The sequence below is a fragment of the Quercus robur genome, chromosome 7 (genome assembly GCF_932294415.1).
Source record: "Quercus robur chromosome 7, dhQueRobu3.1, whole genome shotgun sequence".
NCBI lineage: Eukaryota > Viridiplantae > Streptophyta > Magnoliopsida > Fagales > Fagaceae > Quercus > Quercus robur.
This window is the reverse complement of record NC_065540.1, coordinates 37,809,189-37,831,912: the sequence shown is the minus strand read 5'-3', so window position 1 is coordinate 37,831,912 and position 22,724 is coordinate 37,809,189. Positions and strand designations below refer to the sequence as shown.

Below are 22,724 nucleotides of genomic sequence, written 5' to 3'. Positions count from 1 at the left end.
AGGCCTGAGCCGAGAAAGGTTATAGCCCAGGCTCGGTAATACAAGTACAAAACGGTCTTGGGATACAGCCGAGGACGATTCAGTCCTCGGCATGTCCGAGGTCTCACTAAAAGAAAGGGCAAAAACGGTACAGGAACAGTTTGGAAAAAGAATCTAAAATATCTAGGTCAATAAAGAGGAAGACTCTGGATAGAATAACGGCTAAGGACAAAAGAAAAGCTGTCATTACTACCATTCAACACTCTGCACTTGGCAGGACCATACGCCTCAGCTTTTACAACCACCCCCAACCACTCTGGGTGGGGGCTGATGGGACAAGTATCAGTCCTGGAAAGTAGAACCCACACGTGGACGCTGGATAAGGGAGAAAGGCTAATATAAAAGAGAAAGAAAGAAAGCCATGAAAGGGGGCTGGGAAAAATGGCCAGAATCCAGAGCCTTCTAGTTTGCCTCCAGGAGAAAGACTCCTAGGGCGACGATGACTTAACCATGTATGGATATCACCTAAAACCCACCGTCTGGTGACCAAGGCCTAGCCTTTCAAACCCACGCTCTACAAATGATATTGTTTGGCCCTTTTTACGTACGAACCCAATATCGCTTTGGGTCGTTACAAATCGCGTCCTTACACTAAGAAATACTACACAATGATAATAGTAGATTCAATGTTGAAAATATTTTCATATTTAATAATTTCACCTCAACTTAGAGGGTAATGTCATAAGTATTTTCATGTATAATATAGAATGTGTCATAAAATTTAGTATACAAGATACAACGGAAAAGGGCTAAACATTCAATTTTATATCTATAATTTTTTTTTATAGTTAGATTAAATACCACCTTAAAATTCAAATTAAAGATGATGAGAGTTTTTGTTTTACAAAAAAATTATATTCAGAATGAAAAGCAAAAAAAGGGAAAAAGAAAAGAAAAGAAAAGTAAATGGGTCAACTTGACCCAACCTATCATTCTACTGGCCAGGTACGAGTTGTCAGTTGACACATTTTTTTACAAATTTATATCAGGTTGATCCTTTTATTATAAAAATCATCTATCTGTGCCAATTTTTCTAATTCTATGTTCAAGCGGGTCAATAGGTCCAAGTCCAATTTTAATAGGTTTACTTATTTCCCATTCTCAATTTTTTTCTTTTTTTTAACCAATGGAATTGAACAACCTTGTCTAAATATTAAGGAGGCAACAGGGCCATTCCAAAGAGTTTTGTCTAGAACGTTTGTCAAATTACAATAATAAAGTGTTTGAAATTGTTGTTCCCATTTGGAAACCAATTGATATAGAGTTTTAATATGTTAAAAATTATAAAAGATGACATATTGAGTGTTATTTTATTACGTCCATTTATTATTGAACAATGCATTAAAAAAAAAAAAAAAAAAAAAAACTACAACACTTAAAGCTTGAAATTCCAGCTTAGAATAAGTCCCTGAAGCCTCTTGTGGTAATTTATGCTGAGGATTTTTTTGTGTCCTTAAAGTTTTTGAGTCTCTCGTAACGCCATACAGGGCCAGTAACGCAGGAGAATGTCTTATAGCTAGATGAATTATGCAACACATACTTTTCTAAAGCATGCTATTTGGTGATGAATTATGCTTTTTTTAATTTTTAATACTACTTGGCAGCTACGTCAGCATCATTGTATTATTATTTTTATTTCTATTTGTCACCGTACACCTTTTCCACCGGAATGGCATAAATCATTTTTTATTTGGATTTTACTGATGCGTGTTCTTAGGTTACACACATTAATTTCCATTTTTTTAAAAAAATTTCTCGAAAATTAAAAAGGTAATGATAACTTTTTCAATTCCCAAAAAAATATTTTCAAAAATAAAAAATTTAATGTGTATCCTAAAGGCACACATTAACCGGACCCTTTTTATTTTTGGCATAAACTTTTTTGACCCATGAATAAACGATCATGAGTGGATCATTGACATATATTTGTATGGGGATTCTTAGAGCATTTGTAGCAGTGGAGCTAAAAAGCTATAATGCTATTTTAGCTTCACCAATATACCAAAAAATGCTTGAAGCAGTGGAGGCAAACCTATAAATTTTAGCTTATTTGATACAGTGCACATCTATAGATAGATATGCACTTTAGCACACATCTAAAAAAAAAATTAATTTTTTATTCCAACTCCTATTAAAATAATATAACTCACTTTATTTTTTTTCATTCTTTTATTCTATCTCACCGTGCACTCTTAGTTCTCTCAAGCTCTCATCTCTTTCAAGCTCTCATCTCTCAGCCCAGCCCACGCCGTCGCCATCCCACTCTCCTCTCTCACCGTCACTTTCCGATGTAGCGTAATCAGAAACCAAAGCATTGGCGAGGATGTTGACAACGTGGGCAGCATCGACGTGTGGGTTTGTCTCCAATTGGTGATTTTGTTTGGTCTGGATTGAGGATTTGGGTTTTTTTTTTTTTTTTTTTTTCTCTGCTGTGGACTGGTGGTGGTGGTGGTGGAGGATGTTTGTGCTGTGTGGTGGTGGTGATATATTATTTTATTATAGTAGAAATATTATTTTATTGTGATGAATATATTATGTTATTGTGTTGAAAGTTAAAATAGATTCACTATTGTAGCATGTGTGTAGGTAAAATAGATAAAATAACTTTTAGTGGAACTAAATTGCTAAAAATTTAACTCCACTACTGTGGATGCTCTAATTTAGTTTTGGGCGTATCTATAAGATTCGAATAATGCTCGGCTTTTAGTGCTCTAGTGCTTGGGAGCCACACGATTTGGACACGTAGTAAAAATCGGATACTTGTCGGTAGAGGCAAAGTCAGGGGTTACTCCTCAAAATTTTAATGAGTACCGTATATAAAACCTCTTAATTGCTTTGCCTCCTGAGAAAAATCCGAAAAACAATCCTACTATCTTACACAAGAAAAAAAAACTTTGACACAATTGTTTAAAACAAAAATGCTAGTGTTTATTGCATACACTAGTGCAAATACACATTACCCAAATACATCATAGGAAACAGGTTTTTCACTTAAAAAAACTTTTAATTATCTTCTCCCAAGATTTAGCATGTCACTATTCACCACACTTTGAAATTTATCCCAAAAATTTACCTTTTTTTTGGCACAAGTATTTTTGAGATTTTAATATTTATTGGGAGTTATTCTAGACATTACGTAATATAATATTTTAGAAATCAAATTGGGTCCATGGCAAAGATAATGGGATAGTTGTACACCGTTCGTGTAGGTCACTACTTATATGATAAAGAATTTCATTACCTTGGGACAATTAAAGTTACTATCATTGTTTACTAGGACTTACCTTCAAAACTCATAACACTTTCTTTTTCCAACCTTCTAGGACTAGGCAATAAAAGATTCCATTAGAATTTAAATGATAATTTAATGGTAAGGGAGTATTTGTTAGTTTCCAATACTTATGGGGGGGGGGGGGGGGGGGGAATTGCTCAATTTTCAAGTTTTATGAGCAAATTGTGAACTATCCAAAAACTCAAACTGAGAAAATACTTTTAACATATTGTTCATGTTCTGCTGAGCATGCAACTGAAGCTACAAGAATCAACTGAATTACTTATAGAAGAGTGGAAAATGGATAAGGAATATTAATATTTTAAAGAAATTTGCAAAGTGTACTAGGGTTAGCATTTAACAACGTGGTTCTCTAACCATTTTTTTTAATCAACACCTGATTTTAAAGAGTTTAGAGTTTTTAGACAATAAGTGGAATCACAATTATTTGTGTTGGTCAGGAGGACTACATGTAGGATTGAGTAAATTCTCCAACAAATGAACTTAGAAGTTGATAGTAGCATATGGTAACAACTTGTGAATGATTTCACCCTATCTTCGTCCATAGGCGTAGGGCATATATCAAATCAAGAAGGATTACATAAATTGTGGTTTCAAATACAGTCTTTAATTAAAAAATTTACAGATGAAAAAAATGCATATTGACATATAAATCCATATCCAAGCATACACCTTATATGAAATTTCATGCTCTAACAGTTTAACAACAAAACTAAATCATATAATAGGGTAATATATTATATCAATCATTCATCTTCAAATTTTATTACATAATAATACACTCAACCCTCCTCACACGTAAAATTCTGGCAGATAAATATCATGTTTTTATCTCAAACACACATTACATCAAATTAATTAAGAATCAAGTACATTGTCCACACTGACTTATTTAAACGAACAAGGGAGTTCGACAAAAGAAAAGTAAACAAACGGAATGACATAGTAGCCATAGAGGATGTGTTCCAGAGAGAGAGAGAAAGGCCTATGAGAAATCCTGACAGGTACAGAACTCTTACAGGTACTTATTGAACAACAATCTGAAAAGACATAGAATCAGTGTGGTTATGGTTATTTATATTAGGGGTGGTGTTTCTTTTTACCCTTTATAATATGCCAAGATAGAGTACACCGTTTGTACGACAGTGAGACCAAGTGCAAAGAATGCGGCAACGAAAGCAATGACCGTCCAGGGGCTACTGAAATGCGTATGAATGACTGGAGATATCTTCATCTTTTTTTGCATTTTGTAGTACTTTTGGATTTGAACTCTGACATCTCTATATATATCAAGGTTAGGCACCAAGTCGGTGCCTATCTCATTGAAGACATCAGCCACTTCTTGGTCGCTGCCGAGGAGGTTGTGGAGTATGCCTGCATTCCTGAGGTCAATAACGTCTTTTTGTTCATCAATAAGTGAATCAAGGAAGTATATGTAAGAGGTGATCCCAAAGTCATTCTCGAAATCAGGACACATCTCGTAGGCTATTAAGTTGAAGAACATTGGCCCAGTTGAGTCATCCACTACTATTTTAGGCATCCAAAGGATTCCCGGATAGAAATTACATTTTTTGGTGAATTCTATATCTCTCAAGCTTCTACTTTTGCTGTGCTTCAAATGGATTCCTACCTCTCTAAGCTCCTGCACATTGCGAAATGAATGCCACTCTAGATCTCTCTCATCATTTTCTTCATTCTTGTTAGGTGGAGTGTTAATCATTCTACGTGTGCGAGCTTTACTACGTTTCACAGTCGGACTTCGGGGTTTCTCGCCAGTTTCTTTTTTCTGAGCACTTTCGTCTTTCACGCCATCAAGACCTAGAAGTCTTTTCCACAGAAGATCAAGAAGATGGACGGCATTTTGAGGATTTTGAAATTCTGTTCCATCAGCTAGCATGCTGTGCATATCGATGAAAATTTGGATAGATTTCCACAAGTTTTTCTCCATTTTTCTATTTTCCTCCTCTTTAATATTTTTCATTAAATAGTCGAGGAGTTTGTAAGGAAGTTGATTCTCTAACAAGAACAAATCTTGTTGCACAAACGCCACTTGATCGTTTTTAATTTTGAAATCTTCGACATTCTCATGATGAGCAACCAAGTCTATGAACTGCAATGTTGCACAGCCGTCCACAAACAACATCCAAGCAAGGTCCTCATCACTATATTTCTGTGTCACTTTCTCATCATAGCACTCCCTCAGTCCTTTGATTTTATCCTTAATAATACCATACAATTCTTCATCAGTCCTGCCAGTTTTTCCAATGAATTTGTCTGCCAACATAAGCTTGTACACCTCTGTTAGCTGATATTTAGGCTTACCATGATGGATAGGACCGAGTGATACCACTCTCGGCTCACAGTACTTTTGGTAATGCTTGTGATCTCGCAGCATTAAAACCTGATGGTTCCGCAATTTAGAAATTAACATAATCAATAACAGACACAAAATATAATAAATTGACAATAAATAATATGTTTTTTCAACACATTGAAATGCTATATATAAAATAATTTTTAATAATATGATATAAATATCGTGTGCATATAGCTAGCTTGACCAAGTACCATGAATACCTCGCTCCTTTTAGGCTTTCACATCACAGATTAAATGTTTATCATATGTCTCAAGACTCAACCAATGTAACAAGTACAGTGACTTATTAATCTTAGCATACAACATCCACTAAAGAAGTAATTTTTTGACCACAATATGTCTTTCCTTGAAAAATCTTGGTTAACACCTTTGTGTTCTATGCAGTCAAATGAATAGATTAATTCAACAAGTTTATTGTCAATTCCATACATAGGCAAATCTATTAACCACAATATCAAAATACCAATTCTAAGGCAATAATAATAATAATAATAAAATTAGTAAAAGCACAAACAAATTTAATAATAAAGCAGAAAATCAATGAAAACATCTTTAGCGGAAAAACAATTTAAGATCAAATCCCTTAGAAAATCTACTATAAAAAAACGGTTACAACTGTCGACTTGCGAAAATTTGTATAACTAGACTCTTAATTTTAACCTCTGCAAATGCTTCATTGGCCTTCTTACCACACAGGCCCCAAGACCCTCTAGAATCTTTCAATGGTGATTTCCTTCACGAACTCCTTATCTACACAAACTAGTACCTCTAGCACACTCCAATGAACTTCATTGAATATTTGCTGCAGTGATGAACTCACTGTGGTTTCAAAGAAACGTTTAAGGCACAAGGTATTATCATCGATCATCACACATTTCTATTTCTTGTTTTTGCTCTCAGCACAAGGAAGTTTTTTTTTCTCTATATAGGCTCTGGAAAAATGCTTCAAGATTTGAAGGTTTCTAATTTGGTATAATTGCCTTTCTTGCCTCTAAAGATGTGAAACAAGTTGTTCATACTTTATATAGGGGCACAAAGTAAAATTAAAATTGAGCAATAATCCTTTTTCTAGTAGAATTAGAAGTATGGGTCACAACAATTTTATTGAAGGGACAAATTTTTCACTTATGTTATAGTCAAATATGTGTCTGTTTTAAGGCTCCTAATATCTAATTCCCAAAGAAACAAGTTTTACTTAGAAATTCATTATAGTGCAAAAGATACGGGAAAAAGCCAAAAGATCAATAAGACATAATCTTTGAGTGATCAAAAGTTTTTCATCTTTGATCTACTTCTAACCTAGACTTAATTCTAACACAATTCTATTGATACAACCCAATTTTAACATGTGTTTATGCACCATAACAATCCTCATTTATTTCTTTTACATTTTATATATGCTGGGTTTATTAGATAAAATTTGAGACCTAAGGCAACAATTTTAAATTGAAATTTTCTATATTTAAATATCAATTGAATAATATTATATATATATATATATATATATATATATAAAATTTTAATCGATTCTTTGTGCTTTTTGAGATGCAAAATTTCTAATAAATTCTTTAATTTAGGTTATGCTAACATCTCATTTTCAATCACTTACATGAATAATCGATCATAACTAGGATTTTATCAATGTTAATCTTGAAAAACTTCTTTATACAAAAACAACGGTAATAAGTGTTGTCAATAAAATTCTATAAGCAATACATACATTCAATAAAGAATCTAGTCTTTTTATATAATCATTAATTGTGGTATCACATTCCTAATTCATTATGATTATTTCATGTTATTTTTTGGTGTATTGATTCAATTTCAATATTTTATATATTTTTAATGTATTTATTTTTCATGTATGAGATTTTCATCTAATTTTTTATATTGATTTAAAAAAATATATATTTCAAATCATCTCTCTCTCTCTCTCAATTGATAGTTGGGTAAATTACAAAGTTGTTATTTATTCTTTACCCCAGATCTCAATTTGATCCCTAATTTTTCAATTATGTTAATTTGGTCCCAACATTTTCAGTGTCGTATCAATTTAATTTCAACCGTTATCACTTAAATAGAAAAAGCTAACGTGTTAAAAAAATAAAAAATTATTTTCCCTGAAATTAAAACTTAGACACGTACACACCAGAATTCCTAAAATCATTAACTCATCTTCATCCCAGTTTCAAGGAGAAAGTAGGTAACTAGCATTAAAATACTAACTATTTAGTTAGTAGTTAAGGTTTCAAAACTAATTTTTTTTCTAGCATCTCGAGACTTTTAAGCTCGATTTTGGTCAATAAATCGACCATCAAATGCTCGATTTCTATGCTCTGATTACTGCCGACGTGGCAAACTTTGCCACGTGGGAACACAAAAATCGAGTCTCTAAGACTCGATTTCTAAGTGTTATAACTCAACCACAACGTCAGGAAGAAAGCAGAGAAAAAAAAAAAAAAAAAAAAACCCAGAAGAGAGATCGGCGAGACCCAGGCGCTGCGCGCGGCCTGGGTCTCGCGCGGCCCAGGCAAGACCCAGGCGCCGCGCGCGGCCTGGGTCTCGCGAGGCCCAGGCAAGACCCAGGCGCCGCGCGCGGCCTGGGTCTCGCGAAACCAGGCGCCGCGCGCGGCCTGGGTCTCGCGAGCCCAGGCAGCGCGAGACCCAGGCCGCGCGCGGCGCCTGGGTCTTGCCTGGGCTCGCGAGACCCAGGCCGCGCGCGGCGCCTGGGTCTTGCCTGGGTCTCGCCGATCTCTCTTCTGGGTGTTTTTTTTTTTTTTTCTTTCTCTGCTTTCTTCCCTGACGTTGTGGTTGAGTTATAACATTTAGAAATCGAGTCTTAGAGACTCGATTTCTGTGTTCCCACGTGGCAAAGTTTGCCACGTCGGCAGTAATCAGAGCATAGAAATCGAGCATTTGATGGTCGATTTATTGGCCAAAATCGAGCTTAAAAGACTCGAGATGCTAGAAAAAAAATTAGTTTTGAAACCTTAACTACTAACTAAATAGTTAGTATTTTAGTGCTAGTTACCTACTTTCTCCCAGTTTCAAAAAAAAAAAAAAAAAACTCATCCTCATCCCCAACCCGCCCCCCCCCCCCCCCAAAAAAAAAACTCTCTTGAACCCCCACCACCACCACACCATCATCGTCGCCTAGATCATTCTTGGCACCGTTGCTTAGCTCAATCTCGAAACCTTTGCTTTCCTTAGCCTTGGAGTGTGAATCGAAGCTCTGCCCAATAAATGGGTCTTCTTCAACCCAAATGAATGAAATATGGGTTTGACGTTGGATTTAGGTGATTGATATGGTTGTGTTTGGGTTTTATTATCTTTGGTGGTGTCATCGTGGTGGTTTAGGAGAGATTTTTTTTTTTTTGGTCTTTGATGATGCCATGCCATGGTGGTAGGATGGGTCTCTGGTTCAACTAAATGCTGGCTGGCTGGGTATTTGGTGGTGTCGTCGTGTCGTGATGTGGGATTCTTGGTGGTTTTGGGTCTTTGGTTCTACCGGTTTTGTTTGTTGGTGGTACAACACAGAGAGAGAATTAAATAAGCTTATCAAAATTGGTTCTTATTTTACTATTCTTCTTGGTTAGTTTTCTAAATGTTTATGAGAATTGGCCAGTTTCTCCTAGTTAATTGGAGTCCCAATTCTAAGATTGAAGTGGAAGTGGATTTATGGAGTAGGTGCACTTGTGAATACTCTAGCTATAGGATGTGTTGTTAATCCAGCACAAGAAGATTACACTCCTTTCTTAGAAACAGTGAAGGAAGAGTCTACTTTTAGCATGGTTGTTGGGGCAGCAAGGTTCCTTGCCAGGAGGAAGATCTTCCACCACCAACGAGAGAGAGGGAGAAGAGACAGATGAGTTAATGATTTTAGGGATTTTGGTGATGACGTCGATCTCTAAATTTTAATTTTAAAAAAAAAATGACGTGGAGGTATAATTAGCAAATGAGGTGGCATTGAAAACAATTTTTTATTGTTCAGTTTAACACATCAGCTTTTTCCATCCAAAAGATAATGGCAGGAATTATATTGACACAATCCTAAAAAAGTTGAAGACTAAATTAATACAATTAAAATATTAAGGACTAAATTGAGATATGGTATAAAGGATAGGGACCAACTTTGTAATTTATCCTTAATAGTTTTAGCAGACAATTATAGTTAAAAAAATATTTAAAAGTTAAATAAACGCTAACTCAATATAAAATTATAATAAAATAAGGACAAGATAAATGTTACAACATATAAAAATAGAATCTAATTTATGAACGCACTATTCTTTCACTTAACAATATAATGATTCACCTATCAAAAAAAAAAAAAAAACAAACAATATAATGATTCAATGGCCTTAACCTGTGCCAAATAAAAATGAATTCAAAACATAACTAATACTAACTAAATCAAGATCAATTGCATATGGATAATCCAATATCATAAATTTGGCATAAAATTTAATAAAATAAATGAAGAATTTTACTTTTAAAAAAAAAAATAGTTTTCTAGTACCTTGAGGAAGATGAAGCAAGTCCAAGAAAATTGAAATATCTAATTTCCAACTTTGATTTTGGTGTTGAGGGATAGAGAGATTGTTTTGGTGCGTAGTCATGTGTGAGATTTTGTGGCTTATGTTGATTATGTAACCTATGGGAGATTTGTTACAAAAATTAAAAACTCTAGCTATTAGAGGAAATTAATCATCAATGATTATTTGACTTTACTCACAATTTTGGAGCTTTTATCTAAATGGCTAAACTTAGAGCCAATTCAATGTATTAGGGGTGTATGGCAGATCCGATCACCTGACCCACTCGCTTCACTTGCCTGAAACCAAACTGACCATCACCTGAACCGATACCTGTGGTGGTCAACGGCGTGTGATCTCCTCCAGAACTTGACAGGAGTAGGTCAAGTGTCAAGTGTTCCCTCTAAAACCCGATTTAAACCGACTCGACAGTCCCTCCACCCAAAAATCTCAGAACACTCATTAGAATCCTCCATTTCTACCAAATGTTTGGCCTAGATTTGGAGAAAATACAATGATCTCTACCCTGAACTCTGGCGAGATCTGGCCAAGATCTCGTGATCTCCACCTAGATCTTGTTAAGATCTAGCAATCTTGTCAGAGATCTAAAGATTCTGATGAGATCCCTCCTAGCACCATTGCCTTCTCAGTTTCAATCGAAACCAACTCAATTCAAACCAATCTGATCACCGTTTCAGCTGATGGTGGGCTCTCCCATCTGCCACCCCGATAGAGTCAAGTCAGTTCCAGGTTAGGCACAAACCCAACTCAAACCGACCTGTGGATAGCCCTACTATGTATATACACATCATAAAAACATATATAATTTTTTATATACAGCTAAAATACTTAGTTACAAATAAGGAATTAAATCACTAGAGAATGAAGAAATAAATCATACCTAGTGGATATAAATATTTTGTAACAACTATTTTGACTTAATGGGATACGAAATCAGGGCCGGCTCAAGGCCTAGGCAAGTTAGGCCTAGGCCTAAGGCCCCACCAAAAAATAAAAATTTTTTTGAAAAAAAAGGCCCCATTTTTTATAGTTAAAAGCCCAAATTTTTATAAAATTATATATATTTTCTAAAGGTTGTACATTTTTTTTATTAGTGATGTATAAATTTTACTATTGGCTTACAAATTGTCATGTTATTAATCACAAAAAAGCGTGATATAAACATTCATTAGTTAAATTGATGAAATTCACCAATAAGTGACATTATCACATTATATTTTGAACATTTTATAGTACTTTTAATTAGCCATTTTTATTTTTCATTTTTATTAAGACTCTCAAAGTACGAGACCAATAGAACCTTAACTCAATTGAAACCCTAAAATATTTCAAAAAAATGTTACAAATGTGTTAAATCATCAATTATAGATTAATCTCCTCTAATAGTTTAAGACTTTGATTTTTGTAAACTAATATCCTACAAAACTATATACCAAATAATATCTATCTCTCTCTCTCTCTTAAAATCAAAATATAAAATTAAAAATTAGATTACAATTTTATTTAACTAGCATCGTCTTATATCTAAAATAAAGTATCTTTTTTAATCGCAATATATTTTTATTTCTTGTTATTAATATTTATAATTCAACTATGATATTCAATTCTTTATATAAAATTAACATTAGTCTAGTTGGTATTATTTATGTATTTAATGTATCAAATTAACCTTAATTTGATTAGTATTAAATAATTTTGTTTAATTAATATTTACATATTAAAGGCCCCGCATAAATTTTTCGCCTTAGGCCCTTAATTATGTTGGGCCGCCCCTGTATGAAATGAATAACCGAATAGGACTTTTTTTTTTTTTTTTTTGAGAAACATGAATGGCACTAAATTAATAAAAGGACTATTTTACTTATATTATAATGTATTAACACAACCTCTTGTATCTTTGGTGTTGTTCCGAGTTGCACTTTGGCTTGCGCCCCCTTTAATTTCTTAAACTTCTCTTTCATGGAACTGGAACTACCTTCGATTGTGGGCTCTCCCATCTGCCACCCCGATAGAGTCAAGTCAGTTCCAGGTTAGGCACAAACCCAACTCAAACCGACCTGTGGATAGCCCTACTATGTATATACACATCATAAAAACATATATAATTTTTTATATACAGTTAAAATACTTAATTTTTTATATACAGTTAAAATACTTAGTTACAAATAAGGAATTAAATCACTAGAGAATGGAGAAATAAATCATACCTAGTGGATATAAATATTTTGTAACAACTATTTTGACTTAATGGGATATGAAATGAATAACCGAATAGGACTTTTTTTTTTTTTTTTTTTTGAGAAACATGAATGGCACTAAATTAATAAAAGGACTATTTTACTTATATTATAATGTATTAACACAACCTCTTGTATCTCTAGTGTTGTTCCGAGTTGCACTTTGACTTGCGCCTCCTTTAATTTCTTAAACTTCTCTTCCTTGGAACTGGAACTACCTTCGATTGTGGGCTCTCCCATCTGCCACCCCGATAGAGTCAAGTTAGTTCCAGGTTAGGCACAAACCCAACTCAAACCGACCTGTGGATAGCCCTACTATGTATATACACATCATAAAAACATATATAATTTTTTATATACAGTTAAAATACTTAGTTACAAATAAGGAATTAAATCACTAGAGAATGGAGAAATAAATCATACCTAGTGGATATAAATATTTTGTAACAACTATTTTGACTTAATGGGATATGAAATGAATAACCGAATAGGACTTTTTTTTTTTTTTTTTGAGAAACATGAATGGCACTAAATTAATAAAAGGACTATTTTACTTATATTATAATTGTAGGGCCACGTTCCGAAACGAACCATAATAGTTGTTGGGTCAAGACGTGAATGGGCCCATACAATATTATTTGTAGAGAGTGGGATCGAAAAGCTAAGTCGTGTTTACCCGGCGGTGGTTTTGTTAAGGTGTTCATACATGGTTCAGGTGTATTCACCTCTGGAACCCTTTTTTCTCCCAGTGGGACTCCAGCCCCCTTTTAGGTTACATATTTTTTTCTTTTATACTAGCATGCGTTCAATTTCCTTCGTCCACGTGTAGGGTCGACCTTTCCAAGACTGATACTTGTCCCATCTGTCCCAGACCCAAGTCGTTGGGAGTAGTTGATAAAGCTAAAGAACACGGCTCTGTTAGGTGCAAAGCTCAGTCTGGGAAAGGCAGTAAGGGCAGCCTTTCCTAGATATTTCAGATTTTCTTTTAAGATTGTCCCTATGCCGCTTTTGCCCCTTTTCTTGGTGGAGCTTTGGACCAGCCGAGGGCTGCACCGTCCTCGGCTGCCTCTCTGGGCCCATTTGTGCTTTACACTAATGAGCTTGGACTACCACCTTCTTCGGCTTGGGCCTTAAAGCTTCCCGTGAACAAGTGGGCCTGGCCCATATATTGTTGGGCCCCACAATAGCCCCTCAAAACCCTGCTGTCCGGCCTCTTGGTTGGAAAGGGGGGTTTTGGTAACTCCGAGCCTTCATTACGGCTCTTTTAATTCGACCCTTCCCTGGCATTGGCACTTCTCCAAATGCCCAGGAAACGCTCCGATCTACGAGATATCCTTCTTGATTTAGCCTTGATACGTTCTGTCCGTTTGGCTATCCGAAGTAGGTCTTTAATGTTTTCCCTTCACGAGACCTCTCAAATTCAATGGCTACTGATGACGTGGGGGAGCGGAACAGGCGCATTCTCGCTGGCAGATTTCCTTGAAGATCTGAACACATTTAATGCCATCCTCTTCGTCCCTTATATAAAGAGGGTGGACATGAGTTGTTTCTTCCATATGTGAATCCCTTAATCCCCCAGAAAACTGAAGTCCTTAGATTCCTCCCAGAATTTACATTTACCCTCTGATTATACCTCGTCTCGTAATACGTTCGCCACAGTCATAGGTGATGAAGAAACCTTCTCCCTCCCAAAAATACCTTGTTCTGGCTAAGCTCGAGATGGCTCGATCGGGGCAAGGATGGCGGAGACTCAAGATTTGTCTCGCCTACCTTTCAGCCAAAATCCGAAGCAGGAACTCGTCACGTCGCACCTTCGACGTGACTGAGCCGAGGACACACAGCATCATCACCACCCGCTCTCTCATGAGCATATCTAATGTGGTACCGGTGTGCTAGGAGTCAGGACTGGGGCAGGGACTAAATGCCCCTGCTTCTTCCTCTCTTCGTTCACTGGCGCCACCCTTTACTTTTCTTTCTTCTTCTTTCCACCACCAGCTCCATCCTGGGGCTTTTCCTTCTCCCTCTTTTGCTCATTTCTCCTTCTTTTCATTTCTTCCCTCTTCTTCTCCTCCTTCTCTTGCTCATGTCCTCCATCTTCCTCATTCATCTCCTCCATCTTCCAATTCTTCTTCCTTCTCCTTCAAATTCTTCTTCCTTGTCCTTCATCTTTTTCTAAAGAAAGTTCTTCTCTCAATATGAGTAATACTGAGGCAAAGATCGGACAGACTTTGAAGATGAGTCCACAAGACCCCTGACTGTTTACTTATCTGTATTGTAGTGGTTATTGCTGCTTCGGTAGTTCACCTTTTGTATAGGCTTGTTTAAGCCCTTCTTTGTACGTTGTAACAATTTTCCATATTAATAAAAGTTGCTATTCATTTATTTCGCATGTTCTGTTTTTATGTTTTACAAGTTTACACACGCTGCTCGGCACAATAATATAGCATTTGAATCAATGACAACTAAGGCTGAAATATTTGTTAATAAAAAGATGCCACCATAACTTTAATAAAATTATTATTCGACATAACAATCCGACCAGTGAGGAACGAGGCTTACTTTAAAATTAGCCGAGATGGGGGCTAAGCGCTCGATAAGGTGTAAGAAGTAGTTATCCGAGGACATGTCACCCTCCCAATGAGCAGTTTCCTTAGGCTAACGATCATCAGGTCGTTTCGTCCTCTTCTTAACATACTGGCCTTAACCTTTTCCAGTATTTGAGCCGAGAAACTTCTCCATTCGAGCAGTTGATTTCCCAAAAGGCCTGAGTCCGAGGACATCACAAAGCCTGGGTCCTGTTTAAGACTTATGCTTTTCTTTTATGTACTTGGTTTCCCCATAGGCTTGAGTCCGAGGACCATGCAAGTCCTAGGTTCTGTCCAAGTCTTTTTGAGTTCAGTTTCTCCCTTTCCTTAGGTATTCCATGAGGTGCCGAGCAGGAAGTTGTCCTTGGCAACGGTTATTCCTCGGCCTGGGCCATTGCCCCTGGGCCCCCATGCTGAACAGGCCTGGGCCGCGAATTCACTTGGCCCACAACTTAAAGGGTATTTATGTAGTTTTTGGTTACGTAGTACTTTTTGGCGTCCCAATGTTCGAGGTGCACCTTCCAGAGACTCCTTTAATCTCCTGGTTGCAGGGGGCGTTGGAGATTGAGCCTAGGCCATCTTGTCTGTAGCGTTCCTTGGGACGCTGCGTGAATTAAATGCCACCACCTTATCTCTTTAAATAAATAGGAGAGAAAATTACTTCATCTTCGCACCAATTCTTTAGTTTTCTACCAAATCACAGCTCCTATACTCAGTGCTGTCCTCCCTTAGCACAATATGTTTGAGACGAGGGTTGGGAAGAAGGAACTCTCTCCGCCACGGAAGCGCTGTGCCCTCATGAGACTCGAAATAGTGAGGTATGGGCACATGAAGCATAAGTTCAAGAGAATACTCTATTTCTATCGAGAGGAAAGGATGTCTCTCCCTCTTTTAGTCAAAATCCGAAGCAGGTTCTGTTCATGCCAGAAATTTGGTGTGTCAGAAGAAAGATTCTCCGCCATCAGCGCCTCTGCCTTGTGGCGAGCAAATATTTAGAGAAAGCCCCTCAACTTCCAACTCCCTGCACCTTTCCTTCAGCGGTGTCAAGCTTAAGTTGGGTCTCTTTTGCTGTTTGAGTTGTGGGCATGCGAAAGCATTGAGGAAGAACAAGGTCTTGGTGCTGTAGCCAACCTCTCCTCTGATCTACTTCCTCGGCTTTACCTTGTTCTCTTGTATCTTTCCTTCTTTTTGATTATGTAGTGAGCTTTGACACAAACTGATTCCAGCTTTTCATTGTACGCTGTACTATTTCTTTGCTTTAGTAAAAAATGGACATTTCTTTACATGTTTTGAATGCTGTTCCTTCGACAACACTACTTTGTGAATGGGTGTGCTCCATGTGCGTGTTTCTCCTCGACGGTATTTAAAGCAAGAACTCTTGAAACACAACTCAACTAATTCTAATCTACCGACACTATCAGGCATAATAATAATAACTCATAATAAGCTAAACTTAGGAAACTAACCGAGATAACGGTTGAACGTTCTGTAATAAGCGCGAGAGTACTGTCTGAGAAAGACGAATTCTAAATAATTCATCCGAGGGAGTGACCGAGCATTGCATGACTTCGATTATGCTTTTGGAAACACGTTACTCCATTCCATACTGGTCCTTTTAGTGTTGAGGATCTGAGGGCAAACTAGAGAATCCATGTAATGCAGTTTTTCCCTTTAAGTAGTTGGTTTCCCCAGAGGCTTGGGTCCGAGGACCATACAAGGCCTTGGTTCTGTTCAAAACTTGTATTCTTTTTGTAAGTAGTTGGTTTCCCCAGAGGCTTGGGTCCGAGGACCATACAAGGCCTTGGTTCTGTCCAAAACTTGTATTCTCTTTGTAAGTAGTTGGTTTCCCCAGAGGCTTGGGTCCAAGGACCATACAAGGCCTTGGTTCTGTCCAAAACTTGTATTCTCTTTGTAAGTAGTTGGTTTCCCCAAAGGCTTGGGTCCGAGGACCATACAAGGCCTTGGTTCTGTCCAAAACTTGTATTCTCTTTGTAAGTAGTTGGTTTCCCCAGAGGCTTGGGTCCGAGGACCGTGCAAGGCCTTGGTTCTGTCCAAAACTTGTATTGCCTTTTTAAGTAGTTGGTTTCCCCAGAGGCTTGGGTCCGAGGACCGTGCAAGGCCTTGGTTCTGTCCAAAACTTGTATTTCCTTTTTAAGTAGTTGGTTTCCCCAGAGGCTTGGGTCCGAGGACCGTGCAAGGCCTTGGTTCTGTCCAAAACTTGTATTGCCTTTTTAAGTAGTTGGTTTCCCCAGAGGCTTGGGTCCGAGGACCGTGCAAGGCCTTGGTTCTGTCCAAAACTTGCATTTTTCTTTATTTATTTATCTTCCGAAGGTTTAGCTCCTCGAACAAGATGGGGGACGCTAGCCTGATGTTTGAAGCCCCTAGACTTGCCCATACCTTTGACACTGCGAGGCGTAGCCCCTAGTGGGAACTTATGTTGGATCAACAACAATGTGTCGCCGGTCATAAAGGCATCCTCATAGACCCCCGCTCGACAAAAGCTTAACTCCACCGCCGCCTGAGCCAACGCGCAAGCCATTCCCACAGACGGCGCCAATTGTAGGGCCACGTTCCGAAACGAACCATAATGGTTGTTGGGTCAGGACGTGAATGGGCCCATACAATATCATTTGTAGAGAGTGGGATCGAAAAGCTAAGTCGTGTTTACCCGGCGGTGGTTTTGTTAAGGTGTTCATACATGGTTCAGGTGTATTCACCTCTGGAACCCTTTTTTCTCCCAGTGGGACTCCAGCCCCCTTTTAGGTTACATATTTTTTCTTTTATATTAGCATGCGTTCAATTTCCTTCGTCCACGTGTAGGGTCGACCTTTCCAAGACTGATACTTGTCCCATCTGTCCCAGACCCAAGTCGTTGGGAGTAGTTGATAAAGCTAAAGAACACGGCTCTGTTAGGTGCAAAGCTCAGTCTGGGAAAGGCGGTAAGGGCAGCATTTCCTAGATATTTCAGATTTTCTTTTAAGATTGTCCCTATGCCGCTTTTGCCCCTTTTCTTGGTGGAGCTTTGGACCAGCCGAGGGCTGCACCGTCCTCGGCTACCTCTCTGGGCCCATTTGTGCTTTACACTAATGAGCTTGGACTACCACCTTCTTCGGCTTGGGCCTTAAAGCTTCCCGTGAACAAGTGGGCCTGGCCCATATATTGTTGGGCCCCACAATAATGTATTAACACAACCTCTTGTATCTCTGGTGTTGTTCCGAGTTGCACTTTGGCTTGCGCCTCCTATAATTTCTTAAACTTCTCTTCCTTGGAACTGGAACTACCTTCGATTGTGGGCTCTCCCATCTGCCACCCCGATAGAGTCAAGTCAGTTCCAGGTTAGGCACAAACCCAACTCAAACCGACCTGTGGATAGCCCTACTATGTATATACACATCATAAAAACATATATAATTTTTTATATACAGTTAAAATACTTAGTTACAAATAAGGAATTAAATCACTAGAGAATGGAGAAATAAATCATACCTAGTGGATATAAATATTTTGTAACAACTATTTTGACTTAATGGGATATGAAATGAATAACCGAATAGGACTTTTTTTTTTTTTTTTTTTGAGAAACATGAATGGCACTAAATTAATAAAAGGACTATTTTACTTATATTATAATGTATTAACACAACCTCTTGTATCTCTGGTGTTGTTCCGAGTTGCACTTTGGCTTGCGCCTCCTTTAATTTCTTAAACTTCTCTTCCTTGGAACTGGAACTACCTTCGATTGTGGGCTCTCCCATCTGCCACCCCGATAGAGTCAAGTCAGTTCCAGGTTAGGCACAAACCCAACTCAAACCGACCTGTGGATAGCCCTACTATGTATATACACATCATAAAAACATATATAATTTTTTATATACAGTTAAAATACTTAGTTACAAATAAGGAATTAAATCACTAGAGAATGGAGAAATAAATCATACCTAGTGGATATAAATATTTTGTAACAACTATTTTGACTTAATGGGATATGAAATGAATAACCGAATAGGACTTTTTTTTTTTTTTTTTTTTTTGAGAAACATGAATGGCACTAAATTAATAAAAGGACTATTTTACTTATATTATAATGTATTAACACAACCTCTTGTATCTCTGGTGTTGTTCCGAGTTGCACTTTGGCTTGCGCCTCCTTTAATTTCTTAAACTTCTCTTCCTTGGAACTGGTACTACCTTGGATTGTACTAGTCATGAGCTTATGGGTTTCTCCAGCGACAATGACAGGTTGATCATTGTCTCTGCTTGATTCACCAGCTTCTTTTCTTTCAACTTTTCCTAAATGGAACTCCTCCATGGGAATTACGTGATCCATTCCAGCCTTGGTGAGTGTTTACAAAAACAAGGTAGCTTATAATTGGTATGATTAACCTATTGATCAAATACTAAGCATTATATTGGCCAAGTGAACATGGAAACATTAGCTTGAAGCATTTATTGTCACGCCCCAAACCCGATACCAGGATTTGTGACCATGACCGGCATGTTTATATTAAGCCTAAACTTAATATTAACAAGAACCAACTTAAACTTTTACAAAAATTTCCCTTTTACTTTTCATAGTCATAAAACTTAACGTTTCATAAAGAATAGATATCTTATAACTTTTTAACATAAACTTGTACTTTTATCAGAAGCTTTATCTTTAAAGCATAACAAAACTTCAGAAACTCTTATCTTTAAAGAACAACTTTTCTTTTCATCATAAACTTCTTTTTATGAGAGCCTTTAACTTTCCATAATGCATTTAAACAAAATCAATCTCTCATGATTAATAACATAATATAGCTGTTCATAAATAACTTATTGGTTAGTCCATATCTGATAAGTCTGTACTTATTTGGGAGGATTCTAACACCACTGTGCTAGGCATCCAACATTTCCCATAATGCCAGGTATTCTCAGGATCACGTCATAATACATATCTTTCAAACATGGGGGTAGGTTGACTTCCTCCACAAGTTGGCCGTAACCAACAAGGGCAGGCACAGCAAAGCCAGTCCCACTTAATGACCAATTAGATAACATTTTCTATGGAAAGCCAGTAATTAACCTCTACTGACAGAGTTCAGATCACCAAAAGACATAATCAGAAAACATTTCTTACTTATATATCATACTAAAATTCATAGTTTGTATAACATTTCATAATAATAACATTCTCATTCTTTTCTTTAAACATCATGTTTGTAGAATTAGTAATAGTATCAATATGCTTAAATTATATACATAGGTTTTGAAAGCTCATGAACATATCTTTGTCTAAAACATGCTTATATGTCATATCTCTAATAAAAAACCTTTTAATACATAATTTACTTTAAAATAACCTCATGACTTACCAAATGCTCATATAACTTATTCCTTACCTGAAAGCAGAGGAACTGAGAGCCTATAGTCGAAGGAGCTTAGACTTGGGAACTGGTAATACCTAAACCAAATATCAAAACTTATTACTATCAATTATTCCTTATCATAAACTTGCACATTTATCTCAAAACCTATATCTTAGAATCAAGAAAATCCTAATCTCATCTCAACGAGGTTTCCACAAACATATTGTGCACACATCAACAAATGATGTACCAAACTAAAGAAACGCCATCATTCTTATATTAATAACATATCTCTAGAAGAGTCAACTTCATTTCAAAATGTGCTTGAGATTAAGTCCATAATGCATGCATAAACATAAACTCTTTTAAACATGGTCATGTAACCATATACACTCTTAAAGCAACATACAACATGTTGAACAAAACAGCTTTATAAATACAACTGTCGCTTGGTTTAGAACCCTTCCTTTGAGTACTAAACCTCAAACCAAGTTACACAAAATCTATCTATAATCCAGACATACCAAATGATGAGCATAATAAATTATAGCTCAAATCATTCAACTTAACTTTAGAATTAAATTCTCAAAGTTAGGCATGTCTCTTATTGTTCACTGTTCATCCCAGCAGCATATACTTCATTTATAAAATACAAATGGGCTGTTAATTCACATCTAAACTTTATGCAATTTTATAGAATAACTCCTTTAGATGTTTAGTAAATACTATATTAATTTCAGAGTCAAAGTATTAAATTATGATTTATTAAAAATCATACAAGATAATGTGCTCAAATCTGTCCTAACAAAGTTTCATGCAAATTAGAAATTAAACCATCATTTTTATATTAATCCAAATGCTGTGAGACCAATTCCAAAACAACCATATGTGTCTTAGCATTCGTAAGAACTACTCCTAGCATCCTAATTCATTGTATACAATTTAATACATAATTTACCATGTATAAACACAAAATCTGTCACAGTGACAGTTTTGCAATATTTTCTTGTAAATTCACAAAAAAAATCAAACGATGGTATTTTCATATGAAATTTAATATGCACATACTAGACATATTAAATAATAATTTCCAACAAACCATTTACCCATAGCTGTCCTAGAAAAATACAAGATTTATAATGACCAAACAGGTTAACCAATGAGTGCAACTCTTAACAAGTTCATGAACTAACTCTCAACTAGCTTTAATAACTTAATCAACTACACATTCAGCACCTCCTCAGTTAACAATTCCATGAAATTTATCTAGCTATTTTACTCATTTTAACACTTATCCATAATAGATTTTATCTTAGTCTATCATCTAAGAGTATATGCAAGCATAAAAATGACTCTCTTCATATTCAACCAATCAACATTCTCTAAAATCCAACACATACATATACAAATTCATATAACCATCACTTAAGTTTAAAATGAATAATAGATTTAAAAAAAAATAGATTTTCCCCTTACCCAAAGCACGGTTCTTGGAGTGATAGAACTAGAATCACTCTAACTTTAAATTGATAACAAAAGTTTGAGAAGAACTAAAAGAAACCTTTTTCCTTACTGCTGGACCCAAAGGTGTGAGAGGGAGAGAAGAGTTGAGAGCTTTTCTTTCTTTTGGTGTTTGACTTGTGGGTATGAAAGAGGGAGTGAGCTTTTTGAGTCTTCTTTCTTTGAGGAAGTCAAAGAAGAGATAAAGGTGCAGCCAATAAGAACAAAGAAGGAAGAAAACAAAGAAATAAAGAAAGAAAGACCAAGGAAGTTTCTGGTGTAACCAAGAAAGATAAGGAAATGAACTTTTGGGGTGGGGCACGTGTAATGCAAAGGAGAGAAAAGATCATTACCCATCTTTTCAACTTTTGGCATTTATACTTTTCACCCCCTTATAAACTTATATTTCTAGAAAGGCCCAAAGAACAATATAACTTTGCATATATATCATTACCTTTATACACTTAATTAAGCACCAACTAAGTATCTAATAACTTAAACCACTTGATATAGTGTATACATACTATGTATATATTTATAATACAAATAGCCATTCCATTATTTATAATCTTTACAATTTTTATTCAATGGCATTATAAAATAATAATATGCTTATTAAATACTCTTATATTATTTTTTGAAAGTAAGTGACTCAAATAATAATAAACCACTTAAACACATAATTTAATTATAAAGTTAGGTCAGGGTGTTACATTTAGAATCTTAACTTTATTCATATACCAAGTATGGAATCAAATGCACACACTTTCATGCACTAATAACTTCTTTA

The 22,724-nt window shown here is 36.2% G+C and overlaps 1 protein-coding gene across 19 annotated transcripts; it reads right to left on the bottom strand.

Moving 5' to 3' along the window:
* Positions 1-4,068: 4,068 nt before the first annotated feature.
* On the bottom strand, positions 4,069-22,167 carry LOC126693311 (UPF0481 protein At3g47200-like). Of its 19 annotated transcripts, none has more exons than XM_050389246.1 (7): positions 21,911-22,167; positions 20,468-20,529; positions 19,186-19,419; positions 18,279-18,389; positions 12,631-12,741; positions 12,151-12,261; positions 4,069-5,732 (listed from the first exon to the last, which is right to left on the bottom strand). In XM_050389246.1, exons 5-7 carry the CDS (start codon positions 12,739-12,741, stop codon positions 4,431-4,433), a joined length of 1,524 nt encoding a protein of 507 aa, XP_050245203.1. In that variant the 5' UTR covers positions 18,279-18,389; positions 19,186-19,419; positions 20,468-20,529; positions 21,911-22,167; the 3' UTR covers positions 4,069-4,430. The 19 variants fall into 19 exon arrangements, with proteins under 19 accessions (XP_050245203.1, XP_050245204.1, XP_050245191.1 ...); XM_050389247.1 differs by lacking the exon at positions 19,186-19,419 and adding an exon at positions 18,731-18,841; XM_050389234.1 differs by lacking the exon at positions 18,279-18,389 and adding an exon at positions 18,731-18,841 and having other exon boundaries at positions 19,186-19,469; positions 21,911-22,162.
* Between the last annotated feature and the right edge of the window lie 557 nt (positions 22,168-22,724).